Here is a 10,421-nt window from a genome sequence, read left to right on the forward strand (position 1 = left end):
TTCAACACTAGAGAGGGGATAATGAGGGCGTATTCATTCATAAAGGGGCAACAGACTTCCCTTTGTGGGAGTGCTGCAACCAATGGGAACACGTGGTGAGGCACTTGTGGGGAAATTAGGGTTACCTGCATAGAACTAGGCTATGGGGGATGGGAGATATCCATCATGGCTATTGTGAGGAAATTAGGGAACTAGGCCATGGGGATGAGAGATATCCATCATGGCTACTGTGTGTGCAAAGTGATAGAGAGATAGGGGAGAGAAAGAGAGAGAGAAAGAGCGAGAGAACAAGACACGAGAGAGAAAATATGATGCACAACTCTTGATTGATCTATTAAAGTTAACACCAAGTACATGCTTTTATAGGCTTAACCTAGCTATACTAGTGACATCCCTACTTACACACACAAAACACTTAAGTCACTTAAGTGGCTATAAGCTGTCGTTCACATGTAGTTATTCATACAAGTGAGTGTTATGTGAGTGTTCACGGGTTTTTCACACAGACAGGTACGAGGGGTAAAGCACACAGACAAGCCCAACAACGCTACTACCCGTTCACTCAGGGCATAGGACGGATGGGCGCCCATAAAAAACAGATACTGGGACCTTACAGTAAAATTATACCGTAAAGTACAACTCAAACATTAAACAGGGAAGGCTCTAACAACAATTCTTTGCTGTTGCGTAGTCCCCCTCTTCAGACTTCATGTGCAGGCTATTTGCTGTTGGGTAGTCTCCCTCTTTAGACTTCATGTTCAGGGACCCTGCCCATCCTCTGGGTCTACTCGGCCTCCTCTGCTGCTGTCTTTCTGCTCCCTCCTTGAAGGTAATCCCTTCTGTAATCCCTAATGCTTGGTGCTGTTCTTCAGATTCTGTAATCTTTGGTTGTGTGCCAGCCTCTCTTGCAGGGCGAAAGATCATTCTAACTTACTTTTTCATTCTGGCTGATTTCTGAATGTGCCAAGCAGGAGAAGGTTTGCACAATACAAATGTTGGACTAGATTGTGGTGACAATACTACACCACTCTTCTTGCCTTCACCGTCTCTTAGGAAAGACGGGACACCGTTCTAGAATTTTGTGCATGCTGCTCCTGTTATAGGGATCATGGAGGGAGGGTACGTGCCAACTACAACCTTTGCATTTGGTGAACTATTCAGGCAATTGTTTGTCATGCTTAGAATGTAGAGATTTCACATATTGTGTTCTTAATTTATGGAGATTTGAGGGTTTTGTCATGCTCAGATTGCAGAGATTGAAGCAATAGTTTCACGTTTTGCTCTGTGGTACAAAGGTCGGGAGCTGGTCGATAGGGAGAAGATCATAAAGAAGGTGAGGAAAGGGCAGGGAATAAGAAGATACTCTTGGATTTCGCCTCATGCAAGGCTGTATTGAATGTGAGGAGTTGCAACACGCCTTCTACCTCTTGCAAGCAATGCAGGAGGATAGTGTATACTCTAGCTTGCATTTCTTTGTGGCCCTAGAGAAAGATTCTGCTAAGCTGAAATGTAGAAGCCAAAGAAATCCACAGTGAAGGTGTGGAAGCTAACATTTTTGCAGATGTTTATGCCAAATGTGGCTTTTTCGAAGATGGGTGTGATTTTTTCAAAAGACACAGATGTGAAACTGTTACGTCCCAACCGGCCTAGGGTTATGTTAACCTGGGACTAGGGACATGTGGTAACCTAAGATTAGGGTTGGGGTTAACACAAGATTAGGATTAAGGCTTAGCTAGGGGTTCACACATGGGCTAAGGGCGCTAGCAAGATGAAGTCTAGATTTGGCTAAGATCTTGTAATTAATAGCCTAGGGCTAATAATGACTAAAAGCTCATAAATAAAGCAAGGGCCAATAATAGCTAGGTTAGTGTTATATAAGTGACCTTTGGGGCACTCATGACTTATTGAGATATCCACACGGTAGACAAGAGGGCTACTAGGGGAGTGCAAGACCTCACGGCCTTGAATCTTCAAGGTGGGTGGTTCGGCCTAGTGGTATGGGACGCTAGTTGGGGCCATGGTACCATGGCAATCAGACCTCTGTCTTGGGGGTGGTTCGAGGCATGAAACTTGGATTGGGTGGTGAGTCGCTAGCCACTATCTATTATGGTCATGCGATGCATACGATGTTGGGTCTATGAAGACCTCGTTAGGGTTTCAGTTCTAGGTCAGATGATCCTTGGGCTTGGGCTTGGTCTATGGAGACCTTACATTGGTATCAGAGCATGGATTTGACGGTGCTAGAACCCGAGGCATGAAGGATGTACACAATAGTATCCTCATGGGGGTTGCTTTCCCCACATCGATGCGTGGGAGAGAGAAGGAAAAGCAAGAGCCTTGAGGATGGATGTGCACAGGGCAGGAGAGAAGGTAAAAAAACACCATCATGCAGGTTGAGAATCGCCTCCTCGGTGAACCACAATGTGGTTGGAGGTTTTTCCCCCCTTGCTTTGGCCCTATGTTGTTGGCAGACAACATAGGGACGGGTAGAGAAGAAACCTGTGTGTGGCTGCATCGCATTAGGAGAGGGGGCGGATGATAGTTTGAAGAGGTTGGGGCGGCTAGGGCTATGGCCCAAAACCAGGTCATAAGGGGTCGGCTATGTAGGTTGGCTGAGCGAGTCCAAGGCCACCCCAGGGCTAGCAAGCCCCAGCCAACCCTAGTGGCTAGGCCCAAAGAGTGGCCAAAGAGCAGCTCAAAATTGTTTCTATTGTTGTGCTCATAGGTGCCGGCCCATGGTGGGCTTGCACGTAGCCAAAAAAAGAATACTAGGGTAGTATGTGCAAGCCGTGTAGCCATGATGGTGACTAGGTCATGCTTGGTCGAGAACGTAGGGTGCATAAGCCGGCAGCAAAACATGCAGCTTTTTGCACAAGAAAGTAGGAGATCATGTGTGTGCTCAAGCCAGGGCGCTCTTGGATGAGAGTTGGCTTGACAGTAAGTAATTGGATCTATGTGGCAGGGTCTATGAAGTCTTACACTGGCGTAGGTGTAACATGCGGAAGCTTCGGGGAATATCGGTAACTTCAAAGCTCAGAAAACAGCACACTTGTCGCGACGGAATTAACGCACAAAACTGAATGAAGATGTGCAGAAAATAGAGAAAGAGAGGGAGAGAGGAGAGAACGAAGTATTGGGTCCCGAATACCCTCTGCAGGGCCCCCACCACGAACGGTGTATTTGCTTTATTAGAATGATGCAAATCTGAAAGAAAATACAGAAAACTTGACCTTTCTTGGCTGAGATAACTCTGCCCTTGACTTGCAGTCCTTTACCTCTTTGCGTTAGCAACTCCTTGGCTGTCCTGGCCCTTGATTGCCTTAGCTCTTGGTGAATTATGAGATAACACAAAAGACTAGGGGCCTTGGTATTTATACCCCTCAGTGTAGGCAGTCGGCTAGCTAAACAACAGTCGGCTGTCTCTATTTCTGCCCACGACTGAATAAATCAGCAATTAATGCCATTAAATGCTGAATAAATCTGCGCATGTTCTCATGGCTGGCTGGGCATTAGGCGCATGGGCACAAAGGGCTGGGCAGTGTGACTGCCCACTGTTCTGAAGGCTGGGCTGCTCCCATACTTGCCCTACAGTCCCCTAAGGTTGGATAACGAGTTGGTTACCCTTGCAAGAGCCTTGGGACTGTCCTAAAGCACTCCTATGGCCCTCTCATGGCTGGTGGGTACAGCCAGGGTCTTCCTGGCCCTCATGGGGGTGGTTTACCTTGTCCCCATGCCCACACAAGGACTTGGGGTAGCCCTATGGGTTGGCCCCTTTCCTATATGCAAAACCTAACTTGTCTACACAATGATCTGGCATCCTGTACCATACCAGATACACTACTTTATGTCATGGTCTCTACAGACTTGATGCATATGAGAGTTGCATATGATACACATGCAGTGTCTAGTACATCCAGTGTGACAGATGCATAGCTTTGGCATGCTTGGTTTGGTCATCTGAACGTTGCTAGTCTTCTACGCGTGCAAAGGCATGATATGGTTGGTCATTTTCGCCTTACAAGTCAAGTAGATAATTCAGAAAAGAAATGTCCTTCTCATGGTATGGACAGTGGATGGAGAAGATTCAGCCTTGCCATCGGGCAATTTCCTATTTGCAGCAGCCATTCTTACAAGAGTTTGTTAATATGTTTCCAAATGAATTACCTAATGAGTTGCCTCCCAGACATCCAGTAGATCATCCTATTGATCTTGTCCCTGGAAGTACTCCTCCTTCTAGATCTCCTTATCGTGTCTCATTTGCATAATCGCAAGAGATCCAGAAGCAGCTCAAGGAACTTCTCGACAAAGGACATATTTGCCCAAGCAAGAGTCCCTTTGGTGCTCGAGTCTTGTTGGTTAAAAAGAAAGACAGTTCAATGCATCTTTGCATTGATTATTGTGCACTTAACAAGTTGATAATCAAGAACAAATTTCCCCTGCCACGCATCGATGAACTGTTTGATCAACTTCTCGGCAGTGTTTTCAAAGATTGAGCTTAAGTCCAGATATCATCAGCTGCATATTTGTCAAGGTGATGAGTACAAGGTAGCTTTTCGAACGAAGTATGGTCATTATGAGTTTCTGGTGATTCCTTTCGGGTTACCCAATGCCCCAATTACCTTTATGACTCTTATGAATGATATACTTGGACCACATCTGGATAAGTTTGTCATCGTTTATCTCGATGATATTTTGGTCTTCAGCAAGACAGTCAGTGAACATAAAGAGCATCTTTGGATTGTCTTCTCCATTCTTCGAGCTAATGTTCTCTTCATCAACAAGAAGAAGGGTGAATTTTTCAAAGTTCGCCTAGAGTATTTGTGACACATCATTTCCGCAGATGGCATCTCAGTGGATACTAAGAAGGTTGAAGTTATTGTCAAGTGGCCAATTCCAGTGATAGTTTCTGATATGAGATCTTTCTTGGGTCTTGCTAACTTTTATCACAGAAAGGTGTATCGATTTTCAGAAATTGCAGCCCTTCTTACGGAGTTGACAAATGGTAAACCAAAGGAGGCCTTGACTACTACTCCCGTTATGGCAAGCTTCTTGGTTGGCTGGCTGCTTGATTTTTTGTCTCCAAAATTGAACTTACTTTTATAGGGCAACCCAGGGTAGATGTTGTCTGTTCTGGTGTCGGTTTCTGTGGCAAGGGGGTATACCCACAGGCTTGGTGGGTGCAGGCTCCGATATGCTCTACTCTCCATTGTCTTGCTTCTTGCTCTTCCTTGTTTTCTTCTGCAATATGCTTTGCCAACTCCTGTTCCTGTGCTTTTTCTTGCTTGTCTAGGAGTGCTTCTGCTTGGAAGAGGGCCTTGGAGATCAGCGTCTCCATCTCATCTTTCAGATTATTGTATAGGATTTCGGCTTGAATCTTGCGTCTGCTAACTTCACTATTCCATAGTTGTTCCGGACATACAGTAGGGTTTGTGGACAGTGGCTATTGCTTGAGTGTGAAAATGGTATGTGGACCATTGCCCAAGATAACATTACTTGGGCCATTGCCAATGCTCTGTACCTCTCATCATGACATGCATGGATTCACACATGATCAATACTAACATGCATTGCATGCTTAAAGATAATGATAACCCGCAGGTTTCTTTGGACGTCTTTGTGCTGACGTGGTGAGGACAAAGTGATTTATCGCACTGGATACAAAGTGGTTTCACAATGCTAGGGATCTTGCATACCTTGGATGAGCTTTGGTTGGATCTTTTCTTTATATGAAAGGGCACTTTATATGGATGTAATGCAAGTGGGGGAGAATGTGACACACCTCACCTTGTGGTACACATGGACAACCTGTAGGGCAATCAGATAACAGGCGCACTTTTATGTAGAGCCTGATGAATTATTTCAAGAATCATAGATGAAGCCATTAGCTAAACAAAAAGAGCATCCAAAGTTCTCATAATTGTAAGCCCTAATTGGAATGGTATTAACAGTTGTTTGTTTGTCAGGCTACCAATGTTTGTGGTGATTGCAAACATGCCTTTCTATAACAACTTGTTTTCTACCTACATTTGCATTATCATTACATTTTAACAAGATCATAATCAAAGCAACTGTGTGATACTTTGCATTGCCTCGAAAAATATTACATTCTAATGCCATAAAAAATTTGTTAAATCTGTATGGAGTCGTGTATACAAATCCTCATTCATTGGGATGTATGATTAACGCCCCTAGAAAGCCTAAAGTGCTCCTATCAATTTTACCATGTGGACAAGGCTCTATGAACAATTTTAGGCAGCAGCTATGTACTGTTTGCAAACATAAATACACAATTCCTTTGCACTGGTTTCAAAGCACCTACTTAACTCTGCACTACTTCACATGGGCTTAGTTTGCCCACTTGTAGCAAGCATCAAGGTCCCCTGCATTAAGTTGCAATTTTGGTTGCTGCTGATGGTTTTTCTGGGTAAGATTTGGAAGACTGAACAAGCTCCTCCTAAACAAGTAGTCATCATCATGAGAATAATCAAAGGAACTTTTGGCATCCATGATGTCCACAGACTCAGACTTCGGAATAGTTCCTTGTGAAGGAGAGATATAGTGAGTGATGTCTGGCAGTATGATTTTTCCTCCTCCATGGATGGTGCTGCTGCGAGAGCTATCAATCTGTTGCTGCTGTTGTGTTGTTAAAGCATAATTTGAAGATTGGGGTTCTAAGAGGATGTTGTCAAAGAAGGGGTCTGCATCAGCCAAAATACTGAATGAGCCCAGCTTTGGCAGAACGCCAAGCTTTTGGTCTTGTATGTCAGGAAGAGTCGCCAGGACTTCCTCCACGCAGGATGAGTCTTCACGCTCTTTGCTACCGCCAATTTTCAAAGTGTGTGCATTCTTCTTGTATATTCTGCAGAGAACCCAATCATCGAGCTGCAAAAACACCATGCAAGACTTAGCCCAGTTGGCCGCAGTATTCAGGCTATTTTCGAATTAGGGAGTGGTTGTCAAGTTGCAGGTGGATGGCAACCCATGATAGAATAAAAGTTGATCTTGCAGACTGACAACCATTCCCAGCCACAAAAGTTATAGGTGGCATTCTCTGAAATGTGCAGGGGCATGTGCACTTGACACATTAGCCCTCAGTGGTATTTACAAAAAAAAACTGATTACTGTTCTTAGTAGCCTGCGACTGGCTAAATTTCACGGATTTGAGAGATTTGGCATTTTTCTCATGCTTGATTAGACAACTTACTCGCAAAGACTTTCTAGAAAAAGAAATAGTAGGCCTGGTCGAGCAGCTGTCGGTCATGAGGCGGTACTCATGCATGATCCAGTTGGTCTTCACACCCTTGGGCGGCCTTCCCCTGTAGAAGACGAGAGCCTTCTTCACACCGACCTTCTGGCCACCGCCACCGCCAGAGCTGGTGATGGGTTTATCTGTGCCGGTGGCTTTCCAATAGCCAGAAGCGGCCGCTCTGTTTGGGCGAGCGCCGTTTGGATACTTCCTGTCTCGTGGACTGAAGAAGTACCACTCGTGCTCTCCGAAATTAGCTTTTCCTAGTCACATGAATCAGAGCAAGCTAATCATTTTTCTATCTCACCTGCGTACCTTAAATTCGTGATCGTAATTAACAAATAATACCTGGTAGCTCCCATGGATCGAACTTGTACAAGTCAATCTCGGCTATGATCGGAACTGGCAACGGGCTTGATGCCGCCTTCTTCTTGAGGTAGTGGATCACCAATTCTTCGTCTGTGGGATGGAAACGGAATCCCGGTGGCAGGATGGGCTGCCCTGCCGCCGATGGAGGAGTTCGCCCTTCCATTTGCCAGAGGTGGGCGATCAAGATGCAGAGTGGGAGGAGGTCGGGCTCGTGTTGGCTGTTGGCTGTTGGCTTAAGGATTGCTAGAGCATGAGTGATGGAGGCAGGGTTCGGGCGGCTGAAGGAACAGTAGGCGGAGAATGTAAAGAAGGCCAAAGGCGAGCGGGGGGGTGGGTGAGTGGGCGGGGGCGAGGGAGGTGGGGGAAGGAAATGTTTGAATTAGGCCGGCGTGCATCAATTTTAATATCGGTGGTGGTCGGCGTCCAAAAAGTCCTTGCCACGCCAGGACAGCCCCACCGGTCCTTGTCTAGCATGGCACGCGCGCTCGCTGGTCCGGGCTTCCTTCTAATCGACACGTGGGCGTAGGCGTGAACAGACATTGAATCACGAAATGCCAAGCTGGCGCCGACGGGACACCTGCGCTTGCTACGTATCCGCATGTTAAAATTCTACACGTCAGAAAGCGAGCTTGGGCGCCGGGGTTATTGTAAAGTCGCTGTCAAATTAAGGTTAATAAGGTGCGATCACAGGCTCAACCATTACAAAAGTGGTTGTGAGTTGGCAGATAGATAAGAGGCACGGCTGCTTTTTGTGCCAAAATTCACGCGCGTGATATTTGCCGCCTCAAGTGAGAAATTAGCCACGCTTGTGCTGTGCAGGACGTTTTGTCCACAAGAGTCAACGATTTCATAAAAAATCACCACGTCCCTCCGACGCCCCCACCGCTGCTGCGCAGGGGTACCTCCAATGAGTCAGGCGCTCGTGGCTCGCGCCATAACGACCGCGTCACCCATGCCTTGCTTTCGCGTACGTCAATAACTCACGCGCCCACGTGGCTCGCTCCAATGTGACGTGGACTCCCGCACTTTTTGGTGTACGTTTTCGTACGATGCCGCTTTCGCTAAAACAAAAATCATTCGATTGCTTTCTTCTTAGACTTTTCTGACATCGCCCCTATTAGTCCAAGATTATGTACATAAGTTGTAGTTACTACTCTTAGTTCTCACACGTTCTCTTTGGTGGATCCGAACCAATTTAACATCCTCTTCAACATTTATACTCTAAGTTTAGTCTTGTTCAACACTTACTTTGAGTTCACATTGTTTAGACCCGAATTTTCCGTCACTTTAATGTCCTTCAAAATGTTTTTTTCGATCAGCTTGGGATATTCTTAGAATCTTTCAATTAGACTTTGACATAAACATTGAAAATTTAGTTCTTCCTTATGTTTTCAAACCTCATTTTGCTCCCTAGTTTTTTTGTATTTTGTGTGTAACACTAGTTCTTTAAACGAGACATAATGGAAGTGGCTTTATTAGCTGTTATCCAAGTTAAGAGCTTACCTTAGCTTGATTGAAGCATGTGCTATTAGGTCTTCCCTTAAGCCATAATTGTGACTTTCCTAGGTGGGCGTGCTAACTCGTCCGTTGCATTCTCATTGCATTGTCACATTGGAATGCTCCTTGTCGATGGGGTGAAGGTAGAGCTCTCTATGCCTGGATAGAGTCAAAAAGAGATGCTCCTTTGTAATGGTTCTCTCTCATTAAAGATGGGGGATGAAGAGAAAGGTATTATAAGTAGAAAACCTATAACCAATCCTATCTAGTAAGCATTAAACAGCATACATGCAAGCAAGAAGAGGGAAGACGAGAGCTCACAAATATTCTATTGTAAGGGAATGCTTGTGATAAAAAATGGCTTCTATACAAGTGACTAGTTTTCACACTAGGTCGGCCAAAACTTAAAAATGGTATAGCCTCTATTGCTATCTTAAGCAAGTATGTACACGGAGTTTGTAGACTTTTTCTATTTGACATTAAGCACAAGGTAAGGTCACTTTATATGTTTCAATGTAGTCTTACAAGGAGTAAGTGATCGTTTGAGCAAGTAAGATGGCAAAGCATCTTATGATAGGTAAGGTGGGTAAAACCATGTTAACCTACGGAGTGGTTAACATGGTAGGTGGGAATGATGGTTGTCAGGATTAAAAGAAGCTAATGGAAGCAAAAAGATATATAACCAATCCTCTATAGCAATCATCCATCAAACATACATGAAGATTTGATAGCATACTTGCAAGCAAGAAGAGGGAAGAGGAAAGCTCACAGATATCCTATTGCAAGGGATTGTTTGTGTATGCTCATTGTCAAAAATGACTTATATACAAGTGACTAGTTTTACACTAGATTGGTCAAACTTAAAAATGGTCCGGCCTTTATTACTAGTTTTATGCAAGTATGTACACGGAGTTTGTAGACTTTTTCTATTTGATGTTAAACACAAGGTAAGGCTATTATATATGTTAGTGTCGTCTTACAAGATATAAGTACTCGTTCGAGTGGGTAAGATGGCAAAGCGTCTTATAGTAGGTTAGGCGAATGAAACAACCTACAAAGTGATTTAATATATGCAAAAGTGGCTCAAGGTTAATTTATGAATTTTGAAGAAATTAAAAAAGCAAACTAACAAAAAATTTCATGAAATCACTTGAGAATTTTTAGTTAACATCTGTCTCTATGTATGCTAAATGTTTTGAGAAAAAATCATGTACCTTATAAATTTATGATTTTTAAAATCACTAAAAATAGTATAAAAATGTTATACTTTCAAGATATATATGTCTTTAGTTGATGGAAAGTACATGCC

General features: G+C 44.2%; 1 protein-coding gene and 1 long non-coding RNA gene across 4 annotated transcripts; one reads left to right on the forward strand and one right to left on the reverse strand.

Moving 5' to 3' along the window:
• The first annotated feature begins 453 nt into the window (after positions 1 to 453).
• Positions 454 to 5,962, forward strand: LOC147628361 (uncharacterized). Of its 3 annotated transcripts, none has more exons than XR_015268078.1 (3): positions 457 to 1,119; positions 1,247 to 1,333; positions 5,599 to 5,962. It is a non-coding gene; the product is annotated as an uncharacterized LOC147628361 (long non-coding RNA). The 3 variants fall into 3 exon arrangements; XR_015268079.1 differs by lacking the exon at positions 5,599 to 5,962 and having other exon boundaries at positions 461 to 829; positions 972 to 1,119; positions 1,247 to 1,590; XR_015268077.1 differs by lacking the exon at positions 5,599 to 5,962 and having other exon boundaries at positions 454 to 1,119; positions 1,247 to 1,590.
• A 79-nt stretch (positions 5,963 to 6,041) lies between these two features.
• LOC147628362 (NAC transcription factor 29-like) lies at positions 6,042 to 7,985 on the reverse strand. The gene is made up of 3 exons (XM_086813451.1): positions 7,595 to 7,985; positions 7,205 to 7,509; positions 6,042 to 6,882 (listed from the first exon to the last, which is right to left on the reverse strand). The coding sequence occupies exons 1-3, from the start codon at positions 7,776 to 7,778 to the stop codon at positions 6,346 to 6,348; spliced, it is 1,026 nt and encodes a 341-aa protein (XP_086669577.1). The 5' UTR covers positions 7,779 to 7,985; the 3' UTR covers positions 6,042 to 6,345.
• Positions 7,986 to 10,421: the final 2,436 nt, after the last annotated feature.

Source organism: Cibotium barometz, chromosome 19 (assembly GCF_041138505.1).
Source record: "Cibotium barometz isolate CiBa-2024 chromosome 19, ASM4113850v1, whole genome shotgun sequence".
NCBI classification, from domain to species: domain Eukaryota; kingdom Viridiplantae; phylum Streptophyta; class Polypodiopsida; order Cyatheales; family Cibotiaceae; genus Cibotium; species Cibotium barometz.

Excerpts from the sequence above, each read along its gene's own strand:
- LOC147628362 (XM_086813451.1), bottom strand. The coding sequence starts at position 7,778 with ATGGAAGGGCGAACTCCTCCATCGGCGGCAGGGCAGCCCATCCTGCCA. Across the intron at positions 7,510-7,594 it reads CGATCCATGGGAGCTACCAG|GAAAAGCTAATTTCGGAGAG; the intron begins GTATTATTTGTT and ends TCATGTGACTAG. Across the intron at positions 6,883-7,204 it reads TTTCTAGAAAGTCTTTGCGA|CTCGATGATTGGGTTCTCTG; the intron begins GTAAGTTGTCTA and ends GTGTTTTTGCAG.